Genomic DNA, 16661 nt, shown 5'->3' on the forward strand with positions numbered 1-16661 from the left:
CAAACACTGCTGAACAAAGTGCTTCACAGTACTTTCATCATAGATAAATACATAAATAATACAAGAAATAAAATTAGTTTAAGAAAATTAGCATAAAATTGGAAGTAAAATACCAAAAAAAAAAAAAAAAAACTAATATGAATCAAAACTAAAATATAGTTCATTTCAGTTGCAGCATTTTCCCAAAAACTCAAATCAATTAGGTACCAATTTTCCCTTTATTTGTTTAGCTAAAAAGACAGTCATGGAGTATATTTGTTTTAGTCTTAGTTTTATATATACATTTCTTGTTTTTGTTGTTTCATTGAATTATACAGCACTTTGGGCAACATATGTTGTTTTTATGCACTATTTATTTCCCGAAGTCTTTTGCTGCCACCAACGACAAACATGCAACAAACAGCAACCAAACCCTGTTCAGCTTCTCCACAACTATGTTGTTCTCCAACAAACTCTTAACCTTCATTATTAGTCTTCCACTTCTGTTGATCTTTCACATGAAATATCAATAAAAGCTTTGCAAGAAGGTTATCTTTACCTTGCAAATTGAGAACAGATTAATTTCCTCCACTCAGTCTAAGTTTAAGGTAGAAAACGTTTAAAAATAAACTGCAGCTAAATTTTAAAACACTAATTGCTTTCTTCTATATTTTAGATTGGGCCACCATAAGTGAGAAAATGAAACTGGAGCGACAATTTTTCTCATCTTCATCATTTTAGTAAGTTGTTCCTGTATGATTGACATGCAATGATAGTCATGACTTTCCTAGGACGGAAACAGCGCAGGGTCGCGTTTTATCACATACGAGGTTGTTACAGGTTACTTGGTTCACGCTGGTTAAGCTGCTGGTGCAACTGCGACAGGAAATGTTTCAGACACGAAGCTGCGTTTAGATACCCGCAGAAGAAGTCTTTACCAGATCAATATAATAAAGTTTAGCAACACTGAAACACACCGACCTTTGCTCTAGACTTGTACTTCTTTTTTTGGTCTCTTTATAGAGTGAAAAGCTTGAGGTGTCGCTATGTTTGCATTTGCTCCGTCACATTTCTGCAGCACTCCTTATTAATAGTTACCTTCACAATGGAACTGCGCTAAAAAAAAGAGGTTTTCTATATTAAGTTTGTTTATAAAGTGTTTAGATTTGTAGCTGACAGAGTCCAAGCATCAAACAATGTAATGATGTGTCTAAATGAAGGCCATATTAAGAAACTATTTTAATATGGTAAGAAATGTACGACCCCCATGCAAATTGTCGGTAAAGTGTAAAGTTTCTTTGAGAAATCATCAAAAATAAACGCCACAACACAATTTGGGGAGATTTCTTTTTGTCTTGTGTTTATTTTCTGGTCAGTCTATTAACTTTGGTTTAATACTTGATATCACTAGCCACAAATTGAGGCCACCGTCGGTTTGCAGATACAGCTTTTGTCCTAGATTGACTCTGAGCCCTCAGAAGATCCTTTAAAACTGAAAACCACATGAGGTTTCTAAAGCTAAGCAAAACAATCTTCTTTTTTTTTCTCCATAACTGAGGAAGTACAAACAAAAGGGGACCTCGCCATTTGACCCCAGCCAGAACAATCGAAAGTTTATGCAAACAATGTGCGTCTTCTCTTTGCTTCCAAACAAAAGAGGCCCTAATGACTGCCGGCTTTTCACATCTCCACAAGCGCCGTCCTCGAAGAGGGGCCAAAACGGGAAAAAAAAAAAAGAAAAAAAAAAAAGGAGAGACCAGAAGAAAAGGAAAACTGAAACTACGTGTGAAAACATGCTCAGATCTGTCACTTGCTCCCTTTGTTTGTGAAGAATAGCCTGTCGTGCAGAACTGCCAGCACTCAGACATCTGTTTCACTTAAAATACTTTTACTGAAGTAATCTGCTGGACCTTATGACCTGCGAGCAATTTAAATCTATTTTTCAAATCAGTGAGACATAACCTGCGAGACTAGAGGTAATAATAGTGTAGGAGGCAAAGTCAATTATCTAGTTTATCTCTGTGTGCGTGGTGATTGGGCCGCATCGCTTATGATGTTGAATTTTTCAAACAGAGGAGGCCTTATTGTGTCATCTGGACAGATCGCCAAGTTTAATAATAACACATGGATATCAAAATATGACTCAATATTTCAAAAATAGTGTTTCTTTAGAAAGTGCTCTGGTCGTCCATTTTCCTGACAAACATTGAAGGACTATGGCTTCTTTGCAAAAGTATGCGTTTTATTTAGGCAAAATGACGTTTTTCTGGTTTCCGTTCACAGCAGAATCCTCAGGCAGCCTTTGCAGAGCCGGTCAAAGATTATCTAGGGCAGGGGTGTTAAACTCCAGTCCTGGAGGGCCGGTGTCCTGCAACTTTTAGATGTGCCTCTGCTGCACCACACCAGAATAGAATAATTAGGTCATTAGCAAGGCTATGGAGACATGATCTACACAGGAGGAGGTAATGAAGCCATTTCATTCCTGTGTTTTGTACTTGTGGCACATCAAAAAACTGCAGGACAGTGGCCCTTGAGGACTGGAGTTTGACAACCCTGATCAAGGGCCTTCAGCTGACTTTGATTTGGGGCCCCACTTGCAGTAAGACACAAATATTAGCCTTAAAATCTCTCTTGATTTTTTAAAATCTTTTTGTATGAAGCACATTTTTCACTATTTGTTTGTAGGCCAACACCATTTTCCAACCTTATACAATGAACTAGTTTGCATAGTTAACCAAATAGTTTTTCACAGATTATCTGACTCATGTTAAACAGTCACAACATTATGACAGTTTTAACAAATATCTATAATATACTTTTTTAAATTAATAAGTTAAATGCTGGAATATATACATCACTGGAAACAGGTGAAGGAAAATATAAAATGGGTCTTCTTGAAATAAGCTAATAGTCTGACATCCATATCTTCTGACTGGAGAACATGTTCATCACTTCATTGCTTGTGGTAAAACTAGAGAAGTGTGAAGCTGCACCCAAACCACAAGCATTCAGGAGCACAGACAGCTCTGTAAAAATCTAAGAATTTCACACAGTATCCATGTATTGCCGACATAAGTTATACAAAAGTCAAATGAGATGTCAAAAGTCAATCTAAATCATCAGCTGCCATGGTAGTGGTGGTATTAACCCCATGGGAGATGCTTGAAAAACTCACATCTTGTGCTCCTTATTGTCAGTGTTCTGCTCCACCCCTGACCTCAGCAGGTTTTGCCTGTGCCATTTCAAGTTCCTGTGTTGTAATCTAGTTGTCACACTCATTGTGGTAACCACAGGGCACTGAACACATGCTTGCAGATTACAAGCGGTGCTTTGAGAAACAATCTGTTGTTCTCCATAGAAGAAAAGATTGATGAGATGGAAATAAAAAGCAGCCTTGAGGTGTAAGCATCTTTAAGAGTAACCTCGCTCATCCCACAAGAAGTGAAGAATACCTCTTCAAAGCTGCATTCAAATATACTGACAGGGTTTGTTTTTCTCTACAAAATATATATATCTATACTGTTTTTCTCCAACAGAGGTGGGTAGTCTGAGGTCATCAACCATTTAACATAGCTAGTTTTGCTACAGGTTATCGTTTGCCTGCATTTAAATGGCATTAATGAATTAAGGAAAAAAAAAAAAGTTATATATTCCCTTGTACCTTTTACCACTTAACAACAGATTAGTCAGTCAGCAGCAGCTCCAGCCCACGTCCTTCCTGACCCGTCCTCTCCTAAGTGAAATTAAAGCTGCAGTATGTAACTTTTATATATACAGTTAGGGCCATAAATATTTGGACAGTGACACAGGTTTTGTTATTTTAGCTGTTGACAAAAATATGTTCAGAAATACAATTTATATATAGTATGGGCTGAAAGTGCACACTCCCAGCTGCAATATGAGAGTTTCCACATCCAAATCGGAGAAAGGGTTAGGAATCATAGCTCTGTAATGCATAGCCTCCTCTTTTTCAAGGGACCAAAAGTAATTGGACAATGGACTCTAAGGGCTGCAAGTAACTCAAAAGGCCTTTCCCTCGTTAACCTGTAATCAAGTAAGTAGTTAAAAGGTCTGGGGTTGTTTCCAGGTGTGTGGTTTGCATTTGGAAGCTGTTGCTGTGACCAGACAACATGCGGTCAAAGGAGCTTCTCAATTGAGGTGAAGCAGAACATCCTGAGGCTGAAAAAAAGGAAAAAATCCATCAGAGAGATAGCAGACATGCTTGGAGTAGCAAAATCAACAGTCGGGTACATTCTGAGGAAAAAGGAATTAACTGGTGAGCTTGGGAACTCAAAAAGGCCTGGGCGTCCACGGAAGACAACGGTGGTGGATGATCGCCGCATACTTTCTTTGGTGAAGAAGAACCCGTTCACAACATCAACTGAGGTCCAGAACACTCTCAGAGAAGTAGGTGTATCTGTCTCTAAGTCAACAGTAAAGAGAAGACTCCATGAAAGCAAATACAAAGGGTTCACATGTAGATGCAAACCATTCATCAATTCCAAAAATAGACAGGCCAGAGTTAAATTTGCCCAAAAACACCTCAAGAAGCCAGCCCAGTTCTGGAAAAGTATTCTATGGACAGATGAGACAAAGATCAACCTGTACCAGAATGATGGGAAGAAAAAAGTTTGGAGAAGAAAGGGAACGGCACATGATCCAAGGCACACCACATCCTCTGTAAAACATGGTGGAGGCAACGTGATGGCATGGGCATGCATGGCTTTCAATGGCACTGGGTGACTTGTGTTTATTGATGACATAACAGCAGACAAGAGTAGCCGGATGAATTCTGAAGTGTACCGGGATATACTGTCAGCCCAGATTCAGCCAAATGCTGCAAAGTTGATCGGACGGCGCTTCACAGTACAGATGGATAATGACCACAAGCATACAGCCAAAGCTACCCAGGAGTTCATGAGAGCAAAAAGGTGGAATATTCTGCAATGGCCAAGTCAATCACCAGATCTTAACCCAATTGAGCATGCATTTCACTTGCTCAAATCCAGACTTCAGACGGAGAGACCCACTAACAAGCAAGACCTGAAGGCTGCGGCTGTAAAGGCCTGGCAAAGCATTAAGAAGGAGGAAACCCAGCGTTTGGTGATGTCCATGGGTTCCAGACTTAAGGCAGTGATTGCCTCCAAAGGATTCGCAACAAAATATTGAGAAAAAACTTTTTTGTTTGGGTTATGTTTATATGTCCAATTACTTTTGAGCTCCTAAAATGTGGAGTGTTTGTAAACAAATGTGTACAATTCCTACATTTTCTATCACATATTTTTGTTCAACCCTTTAAATTAAACGTTACAATCTGCACTTGAATTCTGTTGTAGAGGTTTCATTTCAAATCCAATGCGGTGGCATGCAGAGCCCAACTCACAAATATTGTGTTACTGTCCAAATATTTCTGGCCCTAACTGTATATATTTTTACCTATTTGTTAAAACTGTCATTATGTTGTGACTGTATGGTATGAGAGATAATCTGTGAAAAATCTATTTCCTCTGCTTTCTCCCAGTGCTATATAGAGACAACCAGTCAGTGGCAGGAGAGTTTTAGTGCTGTCAATCACAATCGCAAGTGGCTGCTCATCCCTACACTGCAGCTAGCATAGCCTGTCGTGAATGCTCAGTTTTGTTAGCATAGCTACATCAATGAAAACATAAAGTTCTGTTCAATACATTACAACTAAGAGATTTCGATGAACATCTTTTGTTCTTAAGGTTTTATTGACCATAAAATCAATTCATTGATGGATATTCTGGCTGCACACTGAACATGCACTTCTAGAAGACGACCAGACTTTTCTTGTTGCTTGAAAAGGTTTCAACTCTCCACCAGAAGATTCTAAACATTGGCTGGAAGTCATAGGCTTACAACCTGAAATCAGAACAATCACTTTTAGGGTCATGAAGATTGTTGTGCGGCATGTAGGATCCATATGTCACTGTCCCCAGCTTCTATTCAGATCAATGTCTGTCTCATAATTGCCTGACAACGCAAACATGTACCCAACGATAATTTGTTTTGGTCATGTGTCCCCAGCTATGATTTGGAGTAAAATCGCCTCGTGGAACAAGTCAGGTGTTAGCAAGATGAGACCTGAGGCCACATCCTCTGTTTTTTTGGGTGGTTTTTCATATTTAACATAGATAGTTTCTGTCACACCTCTCAAGCCACCTGCATTCTGTTTTGTGAAGACTGCAGTCTTCATACGAAGGTTGTCAAAGACTTGTCTTCCTCATCCTCGAGATTTAAATGAACCACTGATTCTTGACTAAAAGAGTTTGCTCTTTCGTTGTGGGTCATCCCTCATCACTGTTTACTTTCTCCAATGTAGAGGTCTGAATGTTCCTCACTGCACTTGCCTCTGATTTTGTGTTTTATAGTTGGGAGCAACCAGTGCTTATGATCCCTAGACAATATCCAGCTAAAGTTGAAATGAATTTGGTCCTAGTAATCCTAAAGTTTCTTTGCCATCTTCTCATACGTCTGCCCCACTCCTAATGTGTTTTTCTCAATAACACCATTAGGGTTACTCTTCCAATTCCAACTAACATTTATAAATTACTTCCAACCATTTCCCAACTGAGAATCAACACTAATGAAAGACCATCTACTTCAACTGAAATGCCAACCAAGTACATCAATGATCAGAGATGTAGCCCAAGGTAACTCTGGAGATGAGGGTAACTATTGCTTGTCAACTCCATCAATCTGATATTTATGGGAAAAAATGACCATGACCATAGAAAGTTCTGTTGGTGGTTTTCCACAAACCATGTAGGGGTCGTTGCTTTTCTTCAACAAGAATTGAGAATTCAGCAAAGGTTCACCTTCCACCAGGACATAAAGCCCAATAAAACCACAAAGTTTTAAAAATTCAATAAAACAAAGAAGTTTGTGAGGTATCAGCACTCCCCCCCCACGACAGCGTGTGGCGTAATAAAGCGAAAGTTGACTGACCTCCACGGACACCTTCCAGAGGGTAGAAGAAGGCCACAAGGAGGTTCATGAGTACGGCCAGGTTGAAGGAGATGCTGCTCCAGAAGGACATGTTCCTGGAGCACCAGTAAAGGATGGGCTGAGCTGAAATAGATTTTTACAATTTTGAGTAATTTCATCAATAGAAAATACAGCAGCATGCAAACATCCTCAACAAAGTACAACGTACTAAATAAAATTACCAAGGAGATTAACGTTTACACCCAAACAGAAGTGCTCTTCATCCTGACCTCAAGTGTCAAAATGTACAGTCTGAACTGCAATTCTTCTATTTTCCAAACCTCAAATATTAACACAAACAAAACAATCTGAACTTTAGGAAATTCAGTTTGGAACACAACCGGATTGCCTTTTGACATTTTGCACCAAAGTGGTTATTAGTCACAACCTATATGCTGCTCTTGGTCAGGAGATCAGTATCATGGGCCAATGCTATTTTGGGCCCAGTTTTTCTGCAGAAAAGCAGAACTGGCAGCTGAAAGGCATTATGTTCATGTCAAGTGGTTTGCACCAGCGGAAAGAGCACAATCTCCTGGTGTGTTGATTCACTCGTAGAGAAAACAGAAGGTGGCTTCTCACATGTTTTCACACTGCAGACCTGCAACACTCCTACACGCCTGACCATGGGACAAGCCAGAACATGTTCCTCAGTACAGAGAGAAGCGTAAACAAAGCGAAGTCTGAGAACTGAGTCAGTCAGAGGTCAATTTCACGACTCGACCTGAAAAGGAAACCTACTTTTGTTTGTTTTCATTATGTTCTTTCTGCTCTGGTTTAGTTTCTATATGTAGATTTACACTGAAACGTTAAATACGCTGCTTTGACTTGTCTCCAGACTCAGTGACAATTAGTGGTTCTGATCGCTCCAACTGGCAAGAACAGGAAGCAGGTCATAAGAGTCTGAGCACACTCAAAAGACCCAGATAAGCCAAATCTCGTCAGAAACGCCTTTTGCTTTCAGGTGAAAGAGGAGAGAATACTCAGACAATTATCTAATTGCATCAACCCTAGATGTAAAACCCAAAGTTGAATTCAGGGGTCGTTGAATTCAACTATCCACTGCAACTTAAAATTCACCAACTTGTTACGTATGACAAAGGTTATGCAATGATTCTTGGTGCATCAAGCTTAGCTTGAATTTGTTTAATACTAAATATTCACTACAGTTTAATAAAAAAAAAAAACATATATTCACATTAAGTCTAAAAAGGTTTATTAGGCATTTCCTGTTGCATCCCTCCAGGGTTCATGACAAAAGGAGTTAATCTCTTTCATATATATATATATATACATATATATATATATATATATATATATATATATATATATATATATATATATATATAAACACTTTGATATATTTCATTCAATTTTGAATTTTGTCAAAAAACAACAACAAAAACATAAAGTACTGTATCACAACCTCCAATCAATAACAGAATACTTGCTCTGACTGGACATTTATTCAGTAGCGGCGTTTGTGGGAAAACAAATTATTATAAGAAAAACATTGCCAATAGGACATATAATTATTTTATTAGATATCTAAATGTTGTAGTCTTATGAAAATTAGCTTAAATGTATACAAATGTGTGCTTTCATATTCAATCTTTCTTAAGCAGCAGTGTTTTTGTAAATTATTGACTCAAATTTTAAATAAAAGAAAAAGAAAGTAATGGGGCATTAAAGTTGGTTAAAAATGTAAACTTTAACCTGATAAATCCACCTCTCAGTGGGCGATAACAGCTAACGAGTGTTCACTACCCCCACTTTCATTGACATTTATAACCCAACGTCATCAATGACTCTGGGAATGTTTGTCTTCTTCACATGGCCATCTCTTAATGTTTTACAGGACATAACAAATGTTCCAAACTTTTTACGCAGTGCATTAAAAAGAAAAAAAAATCCCTGTCCATGACTGCTTCTCTTTAACTTTGTGGAACTGCCTGTTTCACTACTAATCACATTTCACTTTTATTTCATCATATAAATCCTATTTCCTTCAAATGATTTCTTACACTTTGAATTGTTTTCCCAAAAATGTTCAAATCATTTCTTTTTACAATGTTTTCATTTTGTTTTTGTTTTTTTTCCTTTGAAATTTGGTCCAAGCAGACTGACTGTTCTCTTGAACAATCATTTAAAAGCTTTAAAGCATTTCTATGGTTATAAATTGCAGCTCTTTTGGTTTGCGCCATTTTTCCTTGTCTAACAACAAATAAACAACAAACCATAAATTCTCTTGCAAGCCCAAACAATGATTTAACTATTCACACTTTTGCAGTACTGTTTCAGGAAAGGTTTGGAACTTTTTCTTTTGTAAGCAGAATTGATTAATTGTCCTGATGTTAGTATTTCTAAATAAAAATCTATACAGTTTTAGATTTTTACAATTTTTACATCTTTGTTTTGTTATAGCGTAGACAACTGGAACAGCCATGATTTATTACAGTGCTTTTAGCAAAGTACTCTTAAATGAGACAAGTGATCCAATATTTTCATGAGGATTTTAACTGATGTTGGATCAACCGTTTTTAATTTTTGGTCACCTGATGCCAAAATCAGTGAAGTCAGAAAAAGCTTTTAAAAATGTTTTAATTAATTTTTTGCATGTGTATGTTTCAATATTTGATATACGCATCAACGGATCTAGGATTTATTAGGCTATAATGATTAGCTTGTGATTCATCTACAGTGTTTTTGTCATTTCAAAGAAAGGTTCACAATATATAATTCAAGTGCCTGTGATGTGATCATCTGAGTATCAAGGAAGAAGAAAATGTTTTGGGAAATCCAGTCAGATCACAAGTTTAAAAAAAAAAAAAAATTCCGCAAGTATTCAAAAAATCTCGTTCATGCTTTTTAAAAATTTCATTTCCCATAATGGCCTGGAGAGATGCACAAGGAAGGAGTGCAAACTATGCAGAAGGATATAAAAAAGGTAGAGAAAAACGCACAGGGTACGGTGTTTGGGTTACCAGTGGCCTCTTGAGTACCTCGCAGCTTCTTCTGCCAGTTCATCTCGTTGAAAAGATCCTCAGCGCGCAGGAAAAAGTCATTTATCTTACTGCCCTGCTCGTCCCGCTCTGTGGTGTAGTACACTCGCAGTTTGGACTCTTGTGTGAGGAACTCGCAGATGTTGGGGACTGGAAACACAATCTGCTCCATGGTGCGATCCAGACGTACGATCTGAATGCAACCACAACAGTCAGCTTGATGCAACAGTTAGATCTAAGCTCTTTGACTGGGTGTGCAATAGTCTTTTGCTGCTCTGGTAAAATACTGGACCTCTCTGCAAAGAAAAAAACCCCACTGACAACTTTACCACAAATCGATGTTAACAATCTGCATTCCTTCTGCTTACGAGGCCGCACCGGGAAATGAGCGAGCATGCCAAAGGTTTTTGGCATCCTGCTGTGATGAAACCTAATAACTGTGGTAATAAAATTTAAACAAAAACCCTTTTATGACACGCATCGGGTGATCTCTTCACCAAAGCATGGCAGACAGCCAGAGATGTCAGCAGCAAATATATAAAACTCCTGCTTGGCCGAGGCACGGCGGCTAAACAGCTGACCTCGATCTGAGCCGTGTGTTTGGCGTAGAACTCCAGAGCCTCGTCTCCCTCTCCGTACGTCCCCCCAGGCTTCAGCATTGCCTGCAGTTCCTTGTTGTGACGCGCCAACTGAAACAGACCAGGCACAGATAATTAGCACTTCCATTATTTGTGAAGTCCTCAGAAAGGCGTAGCTGCCTTTTAGTCAAAGGTGTTGCACTAAGAATGGCTGTTTGTTTGAGTTAAGTTCAATGACGGTCTACGTCATCTTCTGTGTGTCTTGACAGTAAACATCAAGAAGCTGTTGTAAAGAACGCGGGCAGGGCTCTGGCTGTATTGAGATGTTGTAAACTTAATTGAACTCATAATCGGCTTGAATATTGTCTCACTAAGGCAGTTTTCACACCTGATAGTCCAGCAGACTCGGTTCGACTGGGGACTAAAATTGCAACATTTGCTACACTTTCAGGTGGTGGCAATCGCTTTCACACTGCACTTTGTCAAAGGATCCAAACTAATTGAAAAACCTGTTCACCTGTGGTGGAGTTGCACCAAGAACTACTGAAGGAATCGACATGAAAACGTCCCAAGAAGACACTGAGCGCCACTTCTTTTTTACCAAATGTAAACAAAAAATGGAGTAGCATCAGAGTTTAGCGGTTGTAGGACGTCCTTTCCGTGTCTTATAAAAGACCACGAGTCATTTTCTCCCTGCACTTCTGGACTCTATTATTTTGGCTCTATTGACCCAGAATGCTCTGTGCTATTGCTCACCACCTGCTTTTGGAGTGGTGTCCGGTCCGCTTGCACCCATACGTGCATCTTAATGAGTAACAGGAAATGACACGTTGAAAAAGAACAACTAAATTTGTTGGTTGTTGAGTATTTTAAGCATGTATGAGAACTGAGAGGGGCGGCGTTCTCTTTTGGGGGCTTACTTGATGTGCCAGAATGTAGATATTGTGTCCCACGTTCCGCGGAGACGCAGAATGTTCCTCCTCTCCATCCTCGCCCTCCTCGGGCTCCTCCACCTCTATCTCACCCTGCATGTAGGCTTTTTTGATAACTTCCACCTGCAAGGACCCACAAGGTCAGAAGAACACAAAATCAACAATGTTTGACGATTTTATGTGCGGCGTTTGCTCACCAGCTCTTTGGGCCTCATGTTGTATAGAATCCTCTCAGCGTTCTCACTGTCATGGCGACTCTCCATAATTGCGAGAAGCAGCTTAGAGGCATTGTTCTAGGGAAGAAATTAGTGAATGAGAACGTAGTAGACAGTTTTACAAAGTTTTCATGTGCCAGTATTATATGGAACCAGTTCTGCAAGAGGTATTAGTGGTATATTTTACTCTTTTACCTTACAGGCAACTTTTCTTGAAAACTTTACAACAGCAGCCAGAAAAGATGTTGTAAAATGTTTAACTGAATATAAATATGCTATCACACCCTTTCCTGTCCTGATGCCTGTGTTGACGTGTTGGAAAACAGGTATCATCATAAACACATGATGAAATAAAGCTACATTTTTAGAGTGTGTGTGTGTGTGTGTGTGTGTGTGTGTGTGTGTGTGTGTGTGTGTGTGTGTGTGTATGCGTGTGCGTATGTGTGTTGCTTGGTATGCAAAGGTGTGAAATGGAAAGTGTTTTACTTGATTCTGCCACATAATTTTTCTTTTTGTAACAGGTTGCTTTATCATTTTGGCTTTTATTTTTTACCAGACTGACTATGGGATTCCCCCTAGTGGTCAAAAAACCTATTTGGTGAATTGGTCAAAAAGCAGGTCAAACTATTTGATCTAACCATTTCAAGAATTCAGATTGATGAAGTGAGTTATCTTCATTAGCGCAGACAAAGGGTCTGCATAGCAAAGTATGAGATTAATGTTTTTATTGCTATAGCATTTTTGTAGTGCTTGTGGTATTTATCGCATGCTAGACTTACAAAAAGAGTCTGTGGCTATCAAATTACATATCGTCACCTTCTTAAAGTAATGGTCCAAGTCATTTTAGGCCATTATTTCAGGAAGGTGACAACATGATAAATTATAGAAGAATAAGAGGTCTATCGTGATCAATAATCGATTTTAACTAGCACATCTTTGTCCAAAAACCAAAATTCCAGCTATAAATGTGATAATATGACAGGTGTATAAGAGTCTGAGTTTAATCACTGATTTATTTAGCTATGGTACTATAAGGAAATACTAATACATTTACTTTTCAATTTTTCTATACACCCTTTTGGATTCAACCCCAGTTGCTTCAAGACAAACCGAGTGATTTTTTTTTATTTGTCACGTTCTCTGCTACAGCAATACATATTTCTGTGCAACTGAACAAAGATGATTCTTATTGTCTTTCTTAGCATATGTTGTGGCTGCATGTAGAAATTAGACCATCTGCCAGGCAATAAGGAAATAAACTAGTCAAATCACAAATTCTCTTAGTTGAAAACCATTAAATTGACCAAAGATCACTCACTTTGAGCTCCAGAACAAGGTCCATCCTCTTCTTACCCAGCGGGTTGATGTCGTTGAGAATGAGAGCAATGATGATATCAATGCCATTGCACTCATGAGTGGCTATGCAGTTCTGGAAAGCAAAAGAAAATGAGTTTTTAATTTTTATTTTACAAATTACACAGATTTTTCAAATCTAAAACCATTTAAACATTATACATCATGTATGAACTTGAAGCATCAACTCAAAATCCCATTAGGGGTTTTGAGTTGCACATTTCATGTAAGCAAACCACAACCGTTCTAAAACACGAAACTGATCAAACCACAGAGGAGCTGTCTGAAGATAATGAAGATAATGTTTGAAGCTGATGAACAATGCACATGACAATGACTGACGATAGAGAGGGGGTCTCAAGGTTGGCCTGCGGTTACAGGACCAACGCAAGCTGCAGACTTTGACTCCACTATTAAATCCTCAGAGTACTGAATTATTACCGAGGAAGATGTGAGGGTCTATATGTGCTACTTACTACAAGACAAAGTCCAGATCTCAACTCAAAGGAAATGCTGTGTGAAGACACTTAGACAAGCTTTGCATAACCTCAAAGAAAAACAAAAGAATTTCAAAATATTTGCATGGTCGCACTGCAAAGAAAAGCACAAATTCCTCTGCTAGGAATTTTCTCAAAGTCTTGATTTTATATTCCCTAATAATTTCTATGGACTTAAGAGTCATGAGGGCAGCTGTAACGGGCGTAACACTGAACATGAAACCACAGTGGTGTGGTTGGGCTGTGAAGACTCATCAACTTTTGGGAGTAGGCAGTTTGTGAGATGAGTTTTAACTCGTCTTTATTCCAGAGAAACATGATGTACCACCTTTTCCTTCCTCTCCCAAAAGTTTAATAAAAACACACCCATGTAGTCATTCATTAAATATTTTCACAAAGGAGAAGAAAATAGTAAAAACAAATACTATAAGAAAATATATATTTTTTAAAAATCTGAAATACTGAAGATAGTCTCTATCAGGTATAAAAACAACCTATTACATAGGTGAGCACAACTGCGACATTTATCACATTTTTCGGTTTGGCGTGTTTTTTTTTCACTCTGTCAAGTGAACAAAACCCTTTGAAAAACCTGTTTACTCCCCTTGACTGTGAGGATGGTGCACCAACGATCACTGGAGGAAACAACACAAACACCCTCTGAAGAAAACACTGAGCGCAACTTCCTTCTTCACGAAATGTAAATAAAAATGAAGTAGCGCCAGATTTTAGCAGTTGTAGGATTGTCTTCGGCAAAAGACAATGAGAAAATTCCTGTGCTAGCACTAATCATACGTTTGTTTTGGTTTATTTACCCAAGATGCCCAGCAAAATAGTTAGCTTCCTGCTTTTGGAGCACTTTTCTGCCCACTTGTTCCCATATGCATTCAAACCGAACCAAAGTTCACTTCAACAAAGCGAGACCAAGGTTTTTATGTGGACCGGTCACTTTTTTGGTCCGCATCAGAGACAGATTACGCATTCATGCCTTCCCAAACAAACCAGGCTTTCTAAGCTAGCAGACAAGGGTTAAATTAAAGTGGACTAAACCTAGCTGGTGTGAATGCAGCCTTAAGTAACTAATTTTAATGTCACTGTTACAAAATCAACAAGTAAGACATAAAATGGATTATCAGTAAAAGAACATTGTAGGGGTCGTAGAAAACATGTGGAGGAAGATCTTCTGCTCACATGAGACTAAAGTGAACCTTTTATTGCCTACATGCTATACACTATGCTTTAAGTACTGCACATCACACCAACATGAAACATGACGGTGGCAGCAACACACTAGTTGCTAGCCAGAATTGGTGGAGGATGGATGGAAGTAAATACAGGAAAACCCAGAGGAACTTTCAACTAAACGAAGGCCACAAGCAGGAAGTCAAATATGAATAACTTTTAATTGTGCTGAGAAGTCACAAGGGCACACATAGGTTTATTTCTGCACTGTTTTAATAAGATTCAGGGATAATTCATTCAGCCAAAAGAATGAACAAGATATTTAAGTGTTCCTCCATGTGAGCCTAAGGACTCACATGACTTGAAACAGGTCAATGACTAACCTGACCCCAACGACTTTTACGTCCTGTTGCTTCTTTCGAATCTTCGTGGTTTGTGGCAAACAAATCATTCGTGTCAGCATTGCCGCTTTCATTCAGGACTGAAATACTGCAGGTGACAGCATTACGCAGCCACTTATCTCAGTGTTTTCCTTGTTACAGGATTTAAATGAAGAGCCACCTTTAGTTTGGCAATCCCCTTTCCAGCACCGTCTAAGAGAACTGAAATGACTTCATGCAGCCACTGGCTTTATTCAGTCACCAGGTTCAGACTTGACCAGAATGTTATGACAGAGCTACTTGAAAAGAATCAATCAAAACTACATTTTCACAATCATTGCCTAAAATGATAATTAAAAAAAACAACCTACACACCTAGAACTTAATACAAATGGTAAGCATTGTAATTTTGATGTCAAACCGTAAGTCTTCTTGCACAAGGAGTGCTCAGAGGAGATTTATCACCTGGTTCTCGTGACACGGGCCCTGGCAGTACTCAGTCAGGCTCTCCACAGTCTGGTTGATCAGCCCGACGTTCTTCTCGTTGATGTAGAGTCCCAACAGCCCCAGTCCCCCGGTGGTGCTGCCACAGATGCAGTCCAGGAACTGAAGAGTCTCGCATACCAGATTATAGTTGTTTTTGTTGTTCTGATTGCGCAAGAAGTTCTGGAGAATGACAATTTAGAAAATATTAATAGATTAATTCTCTCTAAAGCAGGGCGTATGGAAATCACCTCAAGTAAGGTTTGTGCCTTGATGAGAGTAAATAAAACCATTTCTTGAAAAAATAATCTATACCTCTTTAGATTTTTAAATAACATTTTCTCACATGACTACAAATTTCAGAGCAGGATTTTATGTAATAGTAAAAAATAACAAGAACACAACAACTGAGAATCAGAAGGAAAATAATCATTTCTTTTTCTTACAAAAGTAGAAATGTGTATTTATATACAGCCCCCTTATTGTTTAAAATATTTTAAATATTTACTCAAGACTAAATGTATTGTCCACTCTTGAGACTCTTAAAGATAAATTTTTATTCATTGGATTTTAACACAATGAAAGTTTTGCTCTTACTGTTATTGCATTTAACCGTTTCTATTGTAGTCTTTAGTTCTTTCCATATTGTGAATGTTTATTATCTGTACTTAGTCGCAGCTATTTTTTTAATACAAGTGCATCATATAAAAAAAGCTCTCTTCCTAGCACCCTGTTAATACAATGGGTTGTACTGGATTTTATTTAGAGTTACTGGAGCAAATGGGGTTGAATGCAAATGCATGGCAAACTTTACAAAGGTGAAAAATATGCATCCTTTTCCTTGATAAGGAAAAGGATGTGTTGGTCTATCACATAATATCTCAATCATAGACATTTAAGTTTGGGAGTTTAAAGTTGCACAAAATTCAATCATTTAAATGGTTTGCAAACTTTTCTAAAGCACTGTTTTACAAAAGGATGATTTAATATCTTATGCCTTTTGGGAGGAGATGGCGGTGAAATAGGGACATCCAGACACCCCGTTTTAAAAATAC

General features: G+C 38.4%; 1 protein-coding gene across 14 annotated transcripts in view; it reads right to left on the bottom strand.

Moving 5' to 3' along the window:
• The window catches only part of LOC129353750 (inositol 1,4,5-trisphosphate receptor type 1-like), a 108304-nt gene that overhangs the window by 25718 nt on the left and 65925 nt on the right, over positions 1 to 16661 (bottom strand). For 8 of the 14 annotated variants that reach the window (XM_055023226.1, XM_055023181.1, XM_055023141.1 and 5 more), the window contains 7 exons: positions 15589 to 15789; positions 13030 to 13140; positions 11694 to 11789; positions 11485 to 11619; positions 10568 to 10675; positions 9948 to 10179; positions 6949 to 7071 (listed from right to left, as the gene is read on the bottom strand). In XM_055023226.1, coding sequence (XP_054879201.1) covers positions 6949 to 7071; positions 9948 to 10179; positions 10568 to 10675; positions 11485 to 11619; positions 11694 to 11789; positions 13030 to 13140; positions 15589 to 15789 — 1006 coding nt within the window. The remainder of the gene's footprint in view (positions 1 to 6948; positions 7072 to 9947; positions 10180 to 10567; positions 10676 to 11484; positions 11620 to 11693; positions 11790 to 13029; positions 13141 to 15588; positions 15790 to 16661) is intronic. The other 6 variants (XM_055023242.1, XM_055023236.1, XM_055023232.1 and 3 more) reach the window with 1 other exon arrangement.

This window comes from Poeciliopsis prolifica, unplaced genomic scaffold (genome assembly GCF_027474105.1).
Source record: "Poeciliopsis prolifica strain line A6 unplaced genomic scaffold, Auburn_PproV2 SCAFFOLD003, whole genome shotgun sequence".
Taxonomy (NCBI): domain Eukaryota; kingdom Metazoa; phylum Chordata; class Actinopteri; order Cyprinodontiformes; family Poeciliidae; genus Poeciliopsis; species Poeciliopsis prolifica.